Source organism: Nematolebias whitei, chromosome 7, assembly GCF_014905685.2.
Source record: "Nematolebias whitei isolate Nwh7 chromosome 7, NemWhi1, whole genome shotgun sequence".
NCBI classification, from domain to species: Eukaryota; Metazoa; Chordata; class Actinopteri; order Cyprinodontiformes; family Rivulidae; genus Nematolebias; species Nematolebias whitei.
The window spans coordinates 50,163,030-50,181,222 of NC_056504.1; the positions used below are offsets into that span (position 1 = coordinate 50,163,030).

Genomic DNA, 18,193 nt, shown 5'->3' on the forward strand with positions numbered 1-18,193 from the left:
CTGGAGGATACGTAACTAGAAGCTCTGCCCCCTCCCAAGGCCATCTGTGGCCTTATAATTGTGACGCTGATAGACACTGTACCATCTTATCAGAACTTTGGAACTTTCTGGAGTGTTTATGAATAACTCACCAGCTTTGTCGACCTCTTTGCATAAATGTATTATGTTGTCATTGTATGTTGCAGCTTCATGAGGTCTTTTTTTCATCTTTCAAACTGTTTCTCAGCCAGGAAAAGGTGTGAGACATGATTTTTTTTGGCTTCCTCCATCCTTTTGTTCTCTTTTTCTCCTCTGCCTGTATCTTGTATGCAGGTCTCGCTGGTAAATGAGTCTTCGAGGCTCAGTGGGAACCGACCTGTATAAATAAAGCTCTAATAATAATGATAATAATAATAGCATCAGAATCAGAGAATCAGAATGCCTTTATTGTCATTATACGCAGTACAATGAAATTAAGAGCCACTCCTTTTTCCAGTGCAAAAACACGCCTTAAGAAAACACACATTAAACACACACTAAAAATATAAAAAATGTAACGCAATATAGATATAATGAAAGTAAAAAAATACAAGTATTACACAATTGTATTGCACATTATGGATATTCGTGAGGTAGTTAAGGTAACTGAGAGTATGGAATGTCAGTAGTATTGCACAGTAGAAGTCCAGGGGTTTGGGAGGTTAGATTATTAAATCAGTGCATGTGTGAGTTCAGTGTGGTGATGGCTTTCAGGAAAAAACTGTTCTTGAACCTGTTTGTTCTTGTTCTGATGCTCCTGTAGCGTTTCCCTGAAGGTAACAAGTCAAACAGTTCAAAACCCGGGTGTGAACAGTCCATGATTATGTTTTCTGCTCTGTTGAGGCAGCGTGATGTGTAAATGTCCATCAGGGAGGGGAGAGGGCAGCCAATTATCTTTTGTGCTGTCTTGACTACTCTCTGAAGCCTCTCCCTGTCAGCCAGGGTGCAGCTGCCGGACCATACTGAGATGCAGTATGTCAGCAGGCTCTCGATGGACGAGTGGTAGAAGGTCAGCAGCAGTTTTGTGTTCAAGTTGTGCTTCTTAAGGACTCTTAAGAAGTGTAGTCTCTGCTGAGCCTTCTTGATGACCGCTGTGGTGTTCTCTTTCCAGTTTAGGTCAGCAGAGATATGGACACCAAGAAATCTGAAAGTGTGAACCCTCTCCACGCACTCACCATTGATGTAAAGTGGGGCTAGGTTGGTGCTGTGCTTCCTGAAATCAATAATCACCTCCTTGGTTCTTTTGATATTCAGAGCCAGATTTTTCTCTGAGCACCAGGTTGCTAGCTCCAGGACCTCCTGTCTGTAAAATGTCTCATCTCCCTTAGAGATTCGTCCGACCACTGTGGTGTCATCAGCGAACTTGACGATGAGGTTGTTGTTGTGGGCCGGGCTGCAGTCATGGGTGTAGAGACAGTACAGCAGGGGGCTCAGCACACAGCCCTGTGGGGAGCCAGTGCTCAGCGTACGAGTGGAGGAGAGGTGGGGACCAAGTCTTACAGATTGGGGCCGATTGGTTAGGAAGTCTTTTATCCAGGCACATGTGAGTGGGGGGAGGCCGAGATTGTCCAATGTGTTTATAAGAATGTCCGGAATGATTGTGTTAAAGGCCGAGCTGTAATCCACAAAGAGCATTCGAACGTAGCTGTGCTGTTGTTCCAGGTGGCTCAGCGCGGTGTGGAGAGCTACTGCAATAGCATCCTCTGTGGACCTGTTGGTGCGATATGCAAACTGGTAGGGGTCAAAGTTCGGAGGGAGATAGCCCATGATGTTCTGGAGAACCAGTCTCTCGAAGCACTTCATGATTACCGGGGTGAGAGCCACTGGTCGGTAATCATTCAGGCTGGTGATGGTAGGCGTTTTCGGCACAACAGCATATGCTTACATTAACATTACTGGATTATAAAATGTTAATTTTGTGGAAATGAGCTAAAATCAATAGGTTATTCTTCATGTGGAAAATCATCAGAAAAAAAAAAACATTACCAGAAAATCATAATTTTATTTTCAAATGAACGTTCGACGCCTAACGCGCAGCTTTACAGTGTAAACATGTAACCTTGTCACAGCTGTCTACGGTTCACGTGAGGTTAAGGTTCACTGAGAGCTCCTTCACATGTAGAGTAAATTTAAAACTGTGACAGAGTCGTGATCATTTTATTGGTGAATGAGACTTTTGAAGGCCAGAACTCACTTATCTGACAGAAGAGGAAACGTTTAGCACCAGAGGTGAAATAAATTGCTTTGTTTTGTGTGTTTTGTTGAACAGGTGCCACAGTGTTGTAAAGGGTTCTACGGTCCGGACTGTAAACCGTGTATCGGAGGATTCCAGCATCCCTGCTACGACAAAGGAACGGTACGAAACGTTTACGGCCCTCCTCACTCGGATCCTGAGCTTTCTTCTCATACATATTTTAAATGTGTTTCTCCCCCCTGTATGCAGTGTTTGGATGGTATCCATGGGAACGGCTCGTGTAGCTGTCACTCAGGCTTCAAGGGAATCGCCTGCCACATCTGTTCTGATCCAAGCAAACACGGAGACAGCTGTGACAAAGGTTAACGACTCCTCTTCAAGTTTTATCATAAACTAACGACTCGAATCGCCCGCCACTTTTCATACCGGAGTTATAAACCAAGATCGTGTTACGTGAAGAAATCAAGTCAAAGTTACTTTATTTGTCATTCGCACCACATGTGGTACATGTGGTGGAATGAAATTATGTACAGGGTCCCGGTTACATCCAACAACAGTATAAATTGTAAAGAAAAACAGTAATAAGATCTAAGATATGAACTAAGAAATACACTAAGATTCAACCTCATGACAAGATCTGTTAGCTCTCAAAGCTGTGCAGGGACTGCTAACCAAAATGCTAGCTTTGCTAACGCTAAACCGCTAAAGAGAAAGAATTAGTGAAAGCTAATAACTGCTAAGATGACTGTTCCTCAGTCTGCATCACACATCTTCATCTCCTTCCTGTCGAAGCTGCGTTGACCAATCACATCACGTGTTCACGTAGTCAGCCAATAGCGTGCCTAGTGGACTCTTCGAGACACACCCACAACAGACAGGAACAAGCTTGTGAAGTTTGTTACTGGTCTTAAAGTTGGTGAAACCTCATTTAGTGGAAGCTACTTCCACTAGCGGTTTCCCAAGTTAATGAAAACGCTAACCCGCTAAACAATTAGTTTCACTATTAGCTGTTAGTGGATTATTGGAACTGTGCTCCCCACTGTCTCAGAGTATGTGTTGTGAATGACTCTCAGCTACTACCACACCAAACTCCTGCACAATACTTGTATATCTGGCTGAGTGACAACCACTGAGTGGTTTTAAGGTCAGTTGACTGTGGCAGCCATCTTGAAATAAATAGAAATTAAATACTTATTATGGTTTAATAACCTTTATTAAATCGGACAAATCCCAGGTCCTCCAAGGTTAAGGTCCTCCTGAGCCTGAAGGCAGTCTAACATGCAGGTTTTTAGACTGTGGGGGGAAACCGGAGTACCCAGAGGACACCCACAAGAAGAACACACAAACTCTACACAGGAAGACCTCGGGTCCAACCCGGGGTTTGATTCCAGGACCTTTTTGCTGTGAAGCAACTGTGCTAACCACTAATCCATCGTGCTGCTCAGACTTGTAGACATGCGTTTAATAATTACTCTGAACATTTCATAAAGATCCACCTTCTGGTTGGATATTTTGCTAACATGACTAACGAACACACATGGAGGGACTGATGGGCAAAAACATTATCACCCTTTGACACCGGGTGGTAAAGACCGATCTAAACATTGAATTAAAGACGATCAATCCGTGCAGTTATTTAGAGTTGGTACAGGGGCGTCAAACTCACTTTACAAAAGGGCCAAAATGAAAACCCTTTTCAAACTAAGGGCCAGTTTCAGAATCTCCATTAACTCAGATCAGATACCAGCATCTTTTCTTGGTCACAGGTTCCTCATAAAGAATTTGATTGGTCTCATTTGATGTTCTCTGTTGTGCTTTCAACATCATAATCAAAGAGAAGTATTTTACATTTCACATATCATCTTGAGGGCCAGATAAGACGTCAACGAGGGCCACATTTGGCCCCCGGGCCTTGAGTTTGACACATAAGAGTTAGTATGAGAGGGATTTAATTGAATAAACTTAGTTTCATAGCAATCTTTTCGTTATTAGTTTATTTTAGTTAAAACATTACTTTGATCCTTGATGTCCTTGAATCAGGACCTTCTTCGGGTTTTTCAGTAGTTTTTCATTCAAGTTTATTTGAACAAGAACAGCACATCAAACAATGTTACATGTTAAAAACGAAGCAATCGTTGTTTTGTACAAAGGTTTTCTAGCCACAGGCTAATTTGCAAACCCGGTTCTTGGTTGGACTTTTATATAAAAACGGCTAAAATAAAATTTAAATTTAATTTAAATTACATTAGATTAAAATTAAACAGTTTCTTCACACATGCCCGCTCCTCCATCCCCATGGGGCTCAGCGTTCACAGATTTGGTTTTGTTTCAACCATTTTTTTCACCTGGGAATTAAAAACTCTAAGATCTGTTCATGTTTTTATTGCTGATGTGAACTGTTTCAGAGATGAGGATCTTTAAATGAGAAGGAGCATTGACCAAATGATGTTTTGTATTTTGCAGGTTTGCAGTTTCCGTCAACTGCACCTCTTGTTGCAACTCCTGAGCTGCTGACTTGTAAAATCATTCTGCTCACCAGCTCCGGGACAAGACCGTTAATGCATTTAAAAGTCAATTTTAAACAAGAAAATTTTAAAAAATTGTCAAAGCTTAAGAAATTATATTTCTCCAGTATTTTACAGCGGTGCCACTTCAGTGGTTTTTGGTCTAAAACTTTCAGCGCTTGTGAAAACAACATCCTCAGGTTTTAAAGCAGAGTGAGTAGCTTGGCTCCAGACAGTGACACAGTTTGAGAAATGAGACAGAACCATGACATGCAGGTACAACTGAGCACATTTTACACATAAACATGATCGCATAAGAAGAAAACAGTTTAGGTTTGTCTTAATGGTTTTAAACACTTTCCTGATGTGAGCCTCGAAGTTAAGATGGGAATCTAGAATGACGCCCAGATATTTAAACTCATCCACTTTTTGGATTTCCTTTTGATCAGTCACAATTGAAAAGTTACAGACTTGACGCCGGATAGTGAAACACACGGACACAGTTTTATTGCAGCTCAGAGTCAAACAGTGATTCTTAAACGACTGGGACACTCCCTCCATCTCCCTGTTCAGAAACTCTGCTGCCTGTTGTGGAGTCTCTGCAGACGTGTCTGTGTGGAAGCTTTGTTTTGTTTCTCCAACGTTTGGAAAATAAGAACTGCTCTTGTTTCAGTACCAAGCTGACTGAACTGAATCTTCTCCTCATGTGTGTGTTCAGAGTGCCGCTGCGTCCACGGTGTGTGCGATAACCGTCCCGGCAGCGGCGGGGTGTGCCGGAGAGGATCGTGTTTGGAGGGATACTCCGGAGAATGTTGCGACAAGAAGGCCACGCCGTGTAACGCTGACGGCCTGCTGGAGCACTGTCACATGCACGCGTTCTGCACGCAGACAGGACTGGAAACCTTGTGAGCGAACACATTCGTCCTTCGTCATGATTTAAATGAGCGCTCAGTTATTATTTCACAGACAGACCACAGAGATCTGTTTCTCCTGTGTGTGCTGAACCAGGTGTGTGTGCAACGACGGATATGAAGGTGATGGTCACTCCTGTACGCCCATCAACCTCTGCCTGAAGGACGTCCGAGGAGGCTGCGACACCAACGTAAGACTCAACGTTCGCGTCACAGTTGTACAGTGCTATATTTAAACCTGATGAATACCAGAGGCATGGCAGGTTTATGGAGCCACACGTCAGTAACACCTTTCTGTTCACAGGCAGAGTGTGTGTATGCAGGTCCAGGTAACGTGTCGTGTGTGTGCGCCGAGGGCTGGACAGGTGACGGCAAAGTGTGTGTGGAGATCAACAACTGTCAGCTGGAGGGCCGAGGAGGCTGCAGCCCCGACGCCAACTGTAACCACATCGGACCCGGACAGGTGAGCCGCGAACCAAATGTTTGGACCAACGATCATCTGTTGTAGGTGAATCGTCTTCTGTGGAGCTGAAGACAACACGGATTTAATACACTTTATTCTTGAGCTTCTCCATCCCGGAGTCTAAACCTCCACAACCTGTGACAGATTCAACAAACATCACCACTTGAAAACGATCATCTGTGGTGTATTGTCCCGTTGTTGTACAAGAAGGGGCGGGGCTTGAATGTGTACAAGAAGCAGCCACTAGGAGGCGCTCATCCTCTGTGGCTCCTGGGCTCGTCTTTTTGTTTTAGTAAATCTTGTTGCTTTAGCCAAGCTAAGAACTTTCTGTCTGTATTTTGATGTCACCTCCTGATGATGGGCATTCCGTTTGCTTTTTAAATAAAATATTTGGACACAGAAATTAAATATAATCAAACCTGAGAAAAACAAGTCAGATCATCTGGATTTGTGTAAATGAGGCTTTGCAACTTAGTTCTGCTTTTAAGCATTTAATAATCTTCTAAATGTTTAATGTCTAAAAGTTGAGCATGCATCAGGACATCTAAATGTTAGTTTTTAGATTTCTATAAAGGCTTCCTTTTAATGTGTTTTATGTTTCTGACGTCTTCCTGTTTGTTGGGCTTCAGATCCTCTTTTTTTCTTCAGACAAGATCAACCAGTAATCAGACTTTTTACCACCTTCTGTTACTGATTTATTGCTGCAGCTGCCCCAGTGTCAATCTGATGAGATCCGTTTACGAACTGGTTTCTGTCTGCAGAGCGAGTGCGTCTGTAAAACTGGTTATATGGGGAACGGGAAGGTGTGTGACCTCATCAATCCCTGCTACACAAACAACGGGGGCTGCCATGACTTGGTACGCACACTCACTATTCATCCAAGATTTAACTTGAACTCTTTTTATATTGGTCTGGAGCGTCTCAACAGGGGGAGGTAAGCAGGGGCCAGGAAGATGGAGATATGATCAGAGAGTGCTAGATGAGGGCGGGGTGCAGCTTTGCATGCATCTCATACGTTCGTGTAAACGCAGCCCTGTGTGTTGTTTCCACGTGTTTGTATGGCAACATGCTGATAAAATCTTGGCAGGTAGACCTTTAGATTTATGTGGAAAGGAAAAAAGAAAGGAAAGCTGAATTACATCAGAGCAAGATGTTTTTTAAAAGTCCAGAAATCGTTGTAAATATATTTGTAGACAACAAAGACAGAAACGAGTTTCTAATGTAACATGACCACCAGAAACACACACCTGCAATCCCACAATCCTCAGCACATTCCTGCAGCCGTCTCCCTGAAACACCATCAAACTGCATTCCTGACATTCTTGTTGTCCTTATCTGCGTTTCAGACTCCTCGCTGTCTTATTTCACCTCCCACATTCTCCGTGTCTCCCCCTCTACACAAACACCAGCAGCTCATTCAGAAACTGCTTCATCTACACAAAGTGGGAGTTGCACTGCATTCTGGGAAAACAAACAACTACTAATACTTTACAAATAGATTAACTTTGATGCAAATGAACCGTCTGTTAGATGGTGTAAATAGATTATTTTTGTTTTCCCACAATGCATTGCACCCTCTGTTGGGCATAGATGACTGATATTTTTTTGTGTTTCAGGCAAAGTGTGAGCAGAAGGAGGGCGGAGTTCACACCTGTACCTGTCCTGACGGCTACGCAGGAGATGGAAAGATCTGTTACGGATCATTACTGGATGTAAATATTCAGATCCATGGCAGTCACTGCCCACATCCATCATTCTGATTTAAAAATACATTTAAAGTTTTTTATAAGAGTTTCAAAAAATTTCCTTCCAGTTTTCTCCCCAGGTAGTTTTGACCTTCGACAAAAAATTAATTTTGTTCGTATTGCGATTAAATGTTAAAAACTATGTTTTATATATATATTGTGATATTTTTACTGATTGTTTTTCTTTTTTTCAAGCTTCATTTGATCTATATTTGCATATTCTAACACTGTAATAACTGTTCTAGGAGCTGGACATGAACATAAAGCTATACAGTTTCTACAAGCTGATTCAGGTGGGTGAGTCATGAATCTGTGATGGTCTGATGTCAAGTTGAGAGCATCGACCTGCTATTTATGTTCTGATTAGACTTGAGAGCCCCACTGTTAGTGTTGTGCATAAATAAGCATAAGTGTTTTCTGTTAACTTTAAACTGAGTAAGGCCTTTAATTTAGCTTTCACCTGCGAACAGAGGACAGCTCATAGCCTCAAAGTCTTTAAGCTCCTGGTACTCTACAAAATTTAGATGTGAAGAAGAGAGTCCAGGCAGGATGGAGTGGATGGAAAAAATTTCAGGAGTGATTTGTGACAAAAGGGTGTCAGCAAAGGTTAAAGGAAAAGTTTACAAGAAAGTGGTGAGACCAGCTATGTTGTATGGTCTGGAGACAGAGACATGGACAAAAAGACAGGAGACAGAACTGGAAGTGGCAGAAATGAAGATGTTGAGGTTCTCCTTAGGAGTGACTGGGAGATAAAGTTAGAGAGGTCAGACTGAGATGGTTTGGACATGTCCAGAGGAGGGACAGTGGTTTGGCCACGTCCAGAGGAGGGACAGTGGTTTGGACATGTCCAGAGGAGGGACAGTGGGTATATTGGTAGAAGGATGTTAGAAATGCAGCTGCCAGGAAAAAGACAAAGAGGAGATATATGGATGCCGTTAGAGAGGACATGGAGGTAGTTGGAGTGAGGACAGATGACACAGATGGAGGAGGAGGACTCGCTGTGACGACCCCTGAAGACGAAAAAGAAGAAGAAAACCAGAGACGGAATTGAAATTACCATTGTTTAAAAAAAAACTATAAAAATGATATAATTACAGTTTAAGGCTTAGCATCCTTAAAGAAATGCATATCTCCCTCTGTCCTATATGCAAGAGTTTCCGAATTAAATCTGCTTTTATCGAGCAGCCTAATCTGCTGCACATCCTTTCCAGTCTGATCCCTCTGTCTCGCCAATCAGTACAAGTCCTTCTCACCCTCTTTAGTAGAGATACACCGATCTGATACTGATATCGATGCTGATATCGAAAAACTTCTGGATCAGGTATCGTGACAATGTGACCGTTCCATGACTGGGCAGATCTAGTCACTCTAATTCTATGCTTGGTGCTCTGAGTGACATCACGTGCTAGCGTACTGACTGAACAAATTAAAGTTGTGTTGTTTTTACGTTGGACCAAGCTTGTGAAGCTCTTGGTGTGTTAAGTGTGCTGTTATGGTGCAGAGTTTTCAATAAATTTCAGAAACAGGTCCAGATGACATGATTTAGTCATTTTTGTTAATTCAGCACTGTTTTTCCCGGTATCGGATCGGTATCGGCAGACATTAAACAGCAGGTATCGGATCGGAAGTGAAAAAAATGGATGGGTGTATCCCTACTCTTTAGTGTCCATCCTCCCATCCAATCATCATACGCCTTTTTCTTTGCCTTAGCTACCTCCCTCTTCGCTCTGCGTCCCATCTCCTTATATTCCTGTCTCATCTCTTCAGTCCTCTAACTGTCATATTTCTTCTTGACTACCGGTAACCCTTTTCTTTGATTAGTTCCTGCTCTTCACTATCGCCCTTTTGTTTTCAGTGGTTGGCAGTAATAGGTGGCTGCTGTAAACTGAGACAAAAACGTTAAAACTGAGGTTTCCCTCTGAGGTTTTGACCTCTGCTGCTGGTTCTGGTCCTCACATCTTTGTACCCTTGTGGGGACCTGTTATCTGTCAGATGGACGTCTCTAACTGGAGGTTTACGTTAGCGTTAACAAAGTTAGTGTAGCACACAGATAAATGACCTGCAGGTGTGCAAAACGTTCCAACTCGCTGCAATGATGCACGCCGTAACGCTCTTACATTTTGTTTTGTTGATTTGTTTCCAGAAGTTCAGTCACTCCTCTGAGGATCTGAGCGGGAACCTCACAGTCCTGGCTCCGTCTCGAGAAGCTCTGAGGAACATGAGCGCCAAGGAGAACTCGTTCTGGACCAGTCGCCACCACCTGCCTCACTTCCTGCGGTCAGTAGTTCACACCTCATCAGTTAAATGGACACTTGTTTATCCCTGTTAGCATTATAATTGTTCTTTTATAGTTTTGTTTTCAGTTTTCTACACAGCAGAACTGATTCAAAGTAGAGCTTGAGATAATTTTCTTGTTCGAGCAGGTGGTGGTAACTCCTGATTCGTGTGTGAATGATTGATTTTGTGACTGTGTTAGTTTTTGTTGGTGGAATGATAATGATCAAGTTTGTGCGCTCCTGGTTTCAGGGCTCACTTCCTGGTGGGGGTCTACTCTGTGGAGGACCTGGACGGTCTGGTGGGAAGCAGGCTGCCCACTCTGAACCCGTCCACGCAGTGGGAGATCAGGAACGTCAGCGGGGTAAGAACCAGGTGGACGGTGACAATAATCACAATCAGTCAGCGTTCATAGCTCGCCATGGTTTTGTGTTAAAATTATAAATAGGTAATATCTTACCTGTTGTAGATGGATTTTAAAATGGCCCCAGTTTGGACTAATGCAGCTTGTGGATCGCTGCCATCTCAAAACAACTCAAATCTTAAAGATTTCTCCCTTCAGTTTCACATTAACTATAACGTTAGATTGAATTCTGGGGTTATTTTAAAAAGCAGCATTACGATGGAGCATCCAGGGTCACGTCTGTCAACAATACTTTGTTTCTGCCGAAGTAATCATGTGATGTGAAACTAATGATGTCCATATCGCTGTAGGCTGGGAAATGTAAACGTCTCATTGTTTAATGTCTTCCATCACCTCGTTAGACCCATTCCCTCGGTCTTCATCAGTGGATCATTGTTGTGCTTTGTGCCGTGTCTGGTCCTCCTTCATGCCTCCTTGTCGTAACTGCTCAGCTCTGTAAATTGTTGCTGCCATGCCAGACATTTTGTTTCCTTTTTATTACAAACTTTAGGTTTTATTAGAGCTTCTCACGTCGATCTTTACACCTGGGTCCGTATCGTGTTGCTCAAAACGCATCAGAATTAAAAAACAAAGCGTTTAACAAAACAAATGACTAAAAAAGAAAACGTGTCCTAAAAAGTTCCTAAAGTAAAAAAAAAACATGATTTTTTCAAAGGAATCAAAAATGTCAATACATCAAAAGCAGAAAGTCAGTTCCTCAACAACAGATTCAAAAGAACAACCGTTCTTACATCGGGTTCCAGGAACTGCTGATGGGTTCTGGTTGGAGAACCCGAGGGCCCGGTTCAGAACAGCTCAGAACCATGAGCAGCAGCTTGTCTGCAGGTCCTCTGAAAGTTGCATCATTCTAAACATAAAGCTCGTCTCAACTTCATCATTTAGATCTTTTCACCTCGTTACGTTTTATTTTACACGTTAACTTGAAATATAAAACTCCTAAGCGGAGTGAACCGTGGATGCTCCTGATCTTCTAAATATCTGCTGCTGTTCATGGTTGTAAAGTAAAACAACTCTAACCTGAAACCGACGTTCATTTCAAGGTTTATAAAATAAATGAAATGATTTTAAAGGTTTAAAAATAATTATCCACTTCGGTCTTAGCTTCGCGCAGACTAGCCGTTAGCTCATCGGTCTTCTCTGCCGTAAACTGAGGCCATTCAAGAAGATATCTACAACAGGTAAGATACTAACTCTAGGCTTTACACTGAACCACTTCAAAATGTCACAATCCTTGAATTTCTGTTTTGTCTTTTAGTTTTGAAGTGTAGTTTTTTGTTGTAGTTTTTTTCTGTTCATCGTGTTTTATTTGGTTCCATCTTGTCACTTTGGTCATAGCTCCCCTCCGCCGCCTTGCCTGCAGGTTATCATTCTCACCTGTCCTTCACCTCCACCTGTACTGAGTCAGTAATCACCTGTGTCTGCAGGTCTATACTCTCAGTTCTCCTTCAGTCTGTTTGCTCACATGTCCGGTTCTGTGAGCTTCCTGTTGGTTCTGCTGTCCTGGAACTGTTTTGGTGCCCTGTCAGCCTTTTGTTATTAAAATCTGTAGTTTTCCTCTGTTCCCCGTACCTGAGCCTGCATTTTGTCTTTACTCATCACGTCACAACACAAAATGTCCGAATCATTCATCTCGAGTCGTCCACAGAGCCTGCTGCTGAAAAGTCCTGACAGTAATCCTCATTAACTCATCACAGATCGCACAAACTGAGCGCACGTTGTTTTGTTTTTGTTTAGATGATTTATATTGGAAACGCCTCCATCGTTGTACACAACCTTCCTGCAGTCAACGGGTACATCCACGTCATAAACCAGGTACAGGACGACTTTGCTTCTCAGGTGTTGAAGTCATTTCTCGTTCAGTTCTGAGGTTTTTTGGGGTTTTTTTTTATAACAGAAAAAAAAATCATCCAGATTTTAAAACATTCAGCTTCCTGATTGAAAATAGATTTTATGTACCGGTACATTGTTGTGTCAGTATTAATCTTATTAAAGGGGTTTTTATTTTACTAGAATAATTTCTGAAGTTAGATTATTTTAACGTTTAATCTGTTTACCGCCTCTGCTGGATTACCTGTAAAGTTTTGATCTGTTCGGTCAGATTCTGACCCCCCTGTCAGGTCTCCCCCCTGAACCTCCGACCCTGATGGCCTTCCTGAACTCGTCCTCCAGCTTCTCTCTGTTCAGACGATACGCTCTGGTAGGGAGTTTTAACGCCGGTGTTCTTTACATGATTTGGACCGACTGTGTGATCGTAACGTCTGCGTTGTTGCAGATGTACAACCTGTCAGATCATCTGAAGGATCTGGACTTCACTCTGCTGCTGCCGACCGATGAGGCCGTCAGGCAGCACCTCAGAGAGACCAACTCATCGGTGCTGGTAGGTCCACGGTCTGATCCCGTAAATTCCTGCCGTGGTTGTCTGAATGCTGAGTCAGCACCGCTCCTGTTAGCTTCATCTGTACGTTGTTTGGACTGTAACGACTTCAGCGTACGTTCAGCTGTTTTACAATCCTCATACTCAGTTCAGCCTTTATTTCTACAGGTGAGTCTCATTGAGCCTCGAGGACTCGTTTACAAGAGAGACCTGATTTAACAAAGAGTGATGACAACAGTAGACATTCTTAAAAGAAGGCATATAAATTGAAAAAATAAATGGAAGGAAATGAAGTTTAATAAAAAAACGAAACAAAAACAGCTACATTATAAAGCAATATAAAATACTAAAAACAGGAACATGTCTGCGTTGGTTTTTCCAGGAACAGATGTTTGAAGCCACTTAGAGAGGTCAAAGGTCGAGAGCTTCAGATCTTTTTACAAGATATTCCAGGAAACAGGAGCGGAGGAGGAGAAGGTCCTTTTGTCTAGTTCAGTCCTCACTGAGGGAACACTGCAGGTAATGATGTCCTGAGAGCGCACGCTGTAGCTGCACTCACACAGAGACATGTAGGAGGAGATGTATGAAGGCAGCAGACCAAGAAGTGATTTAAAGATGAAAATATACCAGTGAGAGAGTCTGTGTGGAGTTAATGGTGACCAGTTAACCAGTGCATACTGGGTGCAGTGGTGGGTACGGTAGTTACAGCCAGTTATGAATCTTAGTTCACCATGATAGACAGCATCCTACATCTGCAGCATCCAACATCTGCAGCATCCAACATCTGCAGCATCCAACATCTGCAGCATCCAACATCTGCAGCATCCAACATTGCAGGGTTCTTGTAGGAGCGTTCATGTAAATAATGTCACCGTAATCAATGGAGGGAAGGAAAGTCACAGATACAAGGTGTTCCTCAGGGTTCAGAGTTCGACAGGATCTGTTTCTGAAAAAGAAACCCAGTTTAACTTTCAGTTTCTTTACTAGGTTTTGGACATGAAGCTTAAAAGAGAGAAACGAGTCGACCAAGATACACAAATATTTATAGGAATTAACAAACTCAACGGGGACACCATTTGAGGATAAAATCAGAGGAAGAACTGCTGGGACCAACTTCCTGTTTGAAAACAACATCCCTTTGGTTTTGTCTGCGTTCAGGACACGTTTGAGACGGAACAAATCTGTCTGGATGATGTTGAAAGCAGATTGTTAAACCTGGGAAACCTTAGCAACTGTTTTAAGTTGACAGTAAACATATCAATTCAATTCAGTTTATTTCTAAAGCTCCAAGTCACAACAGAAGTCGTCTCAGGCACTGATCAGAAACATTCATCTATAAAATAATAATTTAACTTTATTTATCTGAGGAGCAGCTTTGAGTTTAACTCCATCACAGAACTCTCATCTTGAGCAAGCATGAAGGCGACAGTGGAAAGAAAAACTCCCTCATGAGGAAGAAACCTTTAGCAGAACCAGGATCAGGACAAGAGGACCATCTGCTTTGACCGGCTGGATTTGGTAGGAATAGATACACAATGGCAGGTCAAGAATCACATGTTAAGATAGAAATAGTATCAAATGAAAACTATTCAGTTTTAACAATTCATTTAAGGAAATGAGGTCAATTTGTCCTCTAGTGGTCTAAGCCTATAGCAGCATAACAAGCCAACCCTAACTATAGGATTTATCAAAAAGGAAAGTCTTGATCCCAGTCTTAAAACTGGACAATGTGTCAGCCTCATGGACAGAAACTGGAAGTTGGTTCCACAAGAGAGGAGCCTGAGAACTGGAAGATCTTCCTCCCATTCTGCTGCTGGAAACTGTAGGAACCACAAGTAAACCTGCAGTCTGAGAGCAAAGTGCTCTGTTAGGAAAATATGGAACAATAAGATCTGTAATATAAGATGGAGCTAGGTTGTTGAGAGCTTTGTAGGTTAGAAGTAAGATTTTTAATTCTATTCTGGACTTGACAGGGAGCCAATGGAGAGAAGCTAAAACTGGAGAGATCTGATCTCTCCCAGTAACTCCAGTTAAGACTCTGGCAGCAGCATTTTGGATCAACTGAAGACTTTTTAAATAAATATTTGGACAGTCAGATGACAAACCAATAATCCTATGAATAATAAATAAATAAATAATAAATAAAATAAACAAGCTGATTCCACTGAAAATGGGCTTTTTTAATTAAAAATGTTCATAAAACTCATATTATGGTAATTTACTTTAATACGTGTAGTTGTTTGAAGCACCTTTTCTCCTCAAGAGAGAGGAGCCTGATAACTGGAAGTCTTCCTACCATTCTTTCCCAGATCAAAATGTTCAGCTCGTTCTTATACTTTAAAAATATTTAACTTAACATTTGTCTCATTAAAATTAATGGACAACTCTGCAAACCTTTGAAGAACTTTGTGCTTTCTACATCTACTTCAGAAAATGTGCTGTTTTTATGCTACTTGTGACTTTTTGCTAGCCTTTTGCCATTTTTAACTTTTAGCTAAACTTCTTAATTTTAGCTAATGCAGAAAGTAGCAAAAATAGTAGATGTTATGTAATTCTTGTCTATCTAACTTTTAGCTGCTTTTAGCCTATAGATAACATTTAGCTACTTTTAGATAACTTTTTGTTACTTCTAGCTATCCTTTTACTACTTTTAATTTGTAGCTACACTTTAGCTCATTTTAACCTCTATTCTTTAGCTCCTTTTGGCCTCTAATCAGACTTTACCTACTTTTAGCCTCTAGCTAACCTTTAGCTACTTTTTTCTTTAAATAGCTTTTTTTTTCTTTTTTACTTTTAACATTTAGTTAGCCTTTATGGACTTAGTTTTTAGCCTTTTAGATTTTAGCTATCCTTTATCTTCTTTTATCCTCTAGTTACCCTTTTGCTACTTTAAGCCTATAGCTAAACTTTAGCTACTTTGAGCCTCTAGTTACTCTAGTTTTGATACTTTTAGCTACACTTATCTACTTTTATTCTTTATCTGCCATTATGATCCTTTTAGCTTTTGTTCATCCTAATTTAACTTTACCAGCTCGGGTTTGTCCGGCTGATTTCAGCAGATTTCATCTGATTTCTGCGCTCAGTGACGTAGAGTTTTTCTTTTTCGGATTACAGTTGTCAACAAATAGATGCTTTATTTGTGTAACAGGCTGAAAGCTAAAGTGAAAAGGTTTATGTTTAACAGTTAAATGCAAACCTGAACCTCAGGACGCTGATTTTGAGTTGCAGCTTAAAATAATCCTTAGATTAAAAGCAGAATTATGGCCGTGATTCTGTAATCTGTGGTATTTTGGGTCAGATTAAATAAACAGATGCTCTTCACACCTCCTGACCACTGTAGTTGAAGTACAAATATAAACGTGAAATGGTTGAACAAGTCGTTCGGTTCTGCTGTCCAGGACCCGGATACGTTTCAGTACCACGTGATCTCCAAAGAGCTGCTCTTCCCGGATCACCTGCACGACGGTTTGTTGAAGAGCACGCTGCTGGGCGCCGACTTCCAGGTCCAGTTCCACCTGAACAACAACAACCAGGTAACAACCAGCCGCTTCACAGCTTTATGACCAAGATGTCCGACACCAGAACCCCGACCCGTGTCAGATCTAAAGTTGCGCTGCTGGTTTTCTTCTCAGGCAGCCCAGAAGTTTATTTACATAAGAACCGACCAGAGGCGACACGTTGGCAGGTCCAGTTCCAGACGATTCTCCAGCGAACATTGGGATGTTTCAGCAGAAACGTTTAATCAAAAGAAATATTAAAGTGAAGTTATACAAATGGACACGTTTTAATAGCTAGACATTAAAAGTAGATATTTTACCTACAAACATTGTTCGACGATGTTCATTTGATAATGACAAGATTTTTAAAATTAATTCAACCTTTATTTCTACAGGTTAATCCCATTCAGCATCGGGGACTCATTTACAAGAGAGACCTGATTTTAACAAAGAATGATGACAACAGTGGTCAGTCATAAAAGATGCATACAAATTGAGAATAACAAGAGAAAATAAAATGGTATTAAAAAAAGGTAACAAAAAACAGCTAGGTTGTAGGGCGATGTAGGAAACTAAAAACAGGAACATGTCTGCGTTGGTTTTTTCCATGAACTTGCAGTCGTTTGAAGCCACTTAGAGAGGTCAAGGTTGAGAGCTTCAGATCTTTTTGAAAAATATTCCAGGAAACAGGAGCGGAGTAGGAGACCAAGAAGTTAATAACAGGGATGTGATTTTTCTGGTTTTATTCAGATTTTCAGACAGTCCGGACCAACTGATGCAAATCCATCAAAGCGTTTTTTAGAGGGAGAGTAGAAACGTTTGCTTCTGTTCAAAACTAAAACTTTCGTCTGGGGATGCGTTTACATCAAGTTCAAGTAGGTTTATTGTCTTTTCATCACATGTGGTACACGAGGTGGAACGAAATTATGTACCCAAGGTCCCAGTTACACCCAACAATAGCAAAAATATAAATTGTAAATCTTAGGTATACACTAAGATGTAAATTAATGGCAAACGGTACGCTAAAAAATCTAAGATATACGCTAAACACTAATAATGTAAAACAATACAGCGTAACAACAGCAGCCCGAACATGAGAGTGAGCAGATGGGTACGAGTGAATACAGCAGCATGAAATAATCAGCAGCATGAATTATCAGCAGCACATATCACCAATCAAAGTGGCGTTACTGTGATTTTCCACAGTGATTATTCTGGTTAGAGATTCATGAGTCTAACAGCCTCAGGGTAGAAGCTGTTCCTCAGTCTAGTGGTTCTACACTTAATGCTCCTCAACCTCCTTCCTGAGGGGAGCGGGGCAAAAAGTGTGTGTGCTGGGTGAGTGTGGTCCTTCATGATGCAGGTGGTCCTCTTCCTGCATCTGGAGGTGTAGATGTCTGTGATGGTGGGGAGGCTGACTCCAACATCTTCTGTGCAGCCTTCACCACTCTCTGCAAAGCTTTTCTTTCTGCAGCTGTGCAGCCTCCATGCCACACGTTGATGCTGGAGCACAGGATGCTCTCCACTGCACACCTGTAGAAGGAGGTGAGGACTGAGCTTCCAGACCAGCTCGTCTCAGCCGTCTGAGGAAGTAGAGTCTCTGATGATCTTTCTTCATCAGGCTGGTGGTGTTGTTGCTCCAGCTGAGGTTGTTGTTCAGGTGCACACCCAAGCACTTGTAGCTGGAGATCCTCCTATATTCAGGGGGGTAGGGTAGGTGTGTTTGTTCCATCTGAAGTCCACGACCATCTCCTTCATCTTCTTCACATTGATGTGAAGGTTGTTCTCT

The 18,193-nt window shown here is 41.8% G+C and overlaps 1 protein-coding gene across 1 annotated transcript in view; it reads left to right on the forward strand.

The window, feature by feature from the left end:
* The window catches only part of stab1 (stabilin 1), a 102,464-nt gene that overhangs the window by 37,130 nt on the left and 47,141 nt on the right, over positions 1 to 18,193 (forward strand). The window contains exons 21-34 of the mRNA XM_037679029.1: positions 2,288 to 2,374; positions 2,462 to 2,573; positions 5,435 to 5,621; positions 5,725 to 5,818; positions 5,932 to 6,090; positions 6,852 to 6,947; positions 7,707 to 7,802; positions 8,081 to 8,128; positions 9,979 to 10,112; positions 10,362 to 10,473; positions 12,268 to 12,345; positions 12,632 to 12,730; positions 12,806 to 12,910; positions 16,306 to 16,440. Of these exons, the coding sequence (XP_037534957.1) occupies positions 2,288 to 2,374; positions 2,462 to 2,573; positions 5,435 to 5,621; positions 5,725 to 5,818; positions 5,932 to 6,090; positions 6,852 to 6,947; positions 7,707 to 7,802; positions 8,081 to 8,128; positions 9,979 to 10,112; positions 10,362 to 10,473; positions 12,268 to 12,345; positions 12,632 to 12,730; positions 12,806 to 12,910; positions 16,306 to 16,440 (1,542 nt within the window). The remainder of the gene's footprint in view (positions 1 to 2,287; positions 2,375 to 2,461; positions 2,574 to 5,434; positions 5,622 to 5,724; positions 5,819 to 5,931; positions 6,091 to 6,851; positions 6,948 to 7,706; positions 7,803 to 8,080; positions 8,129 to 9,978; positions 10,113 to 10,361; positions 10,474 to 12,267; positions 12,346 to 12,631; positions 12,731 to 12,805; positions 12,911 to 16,305; positions 16,441 to 18,193) is intronic.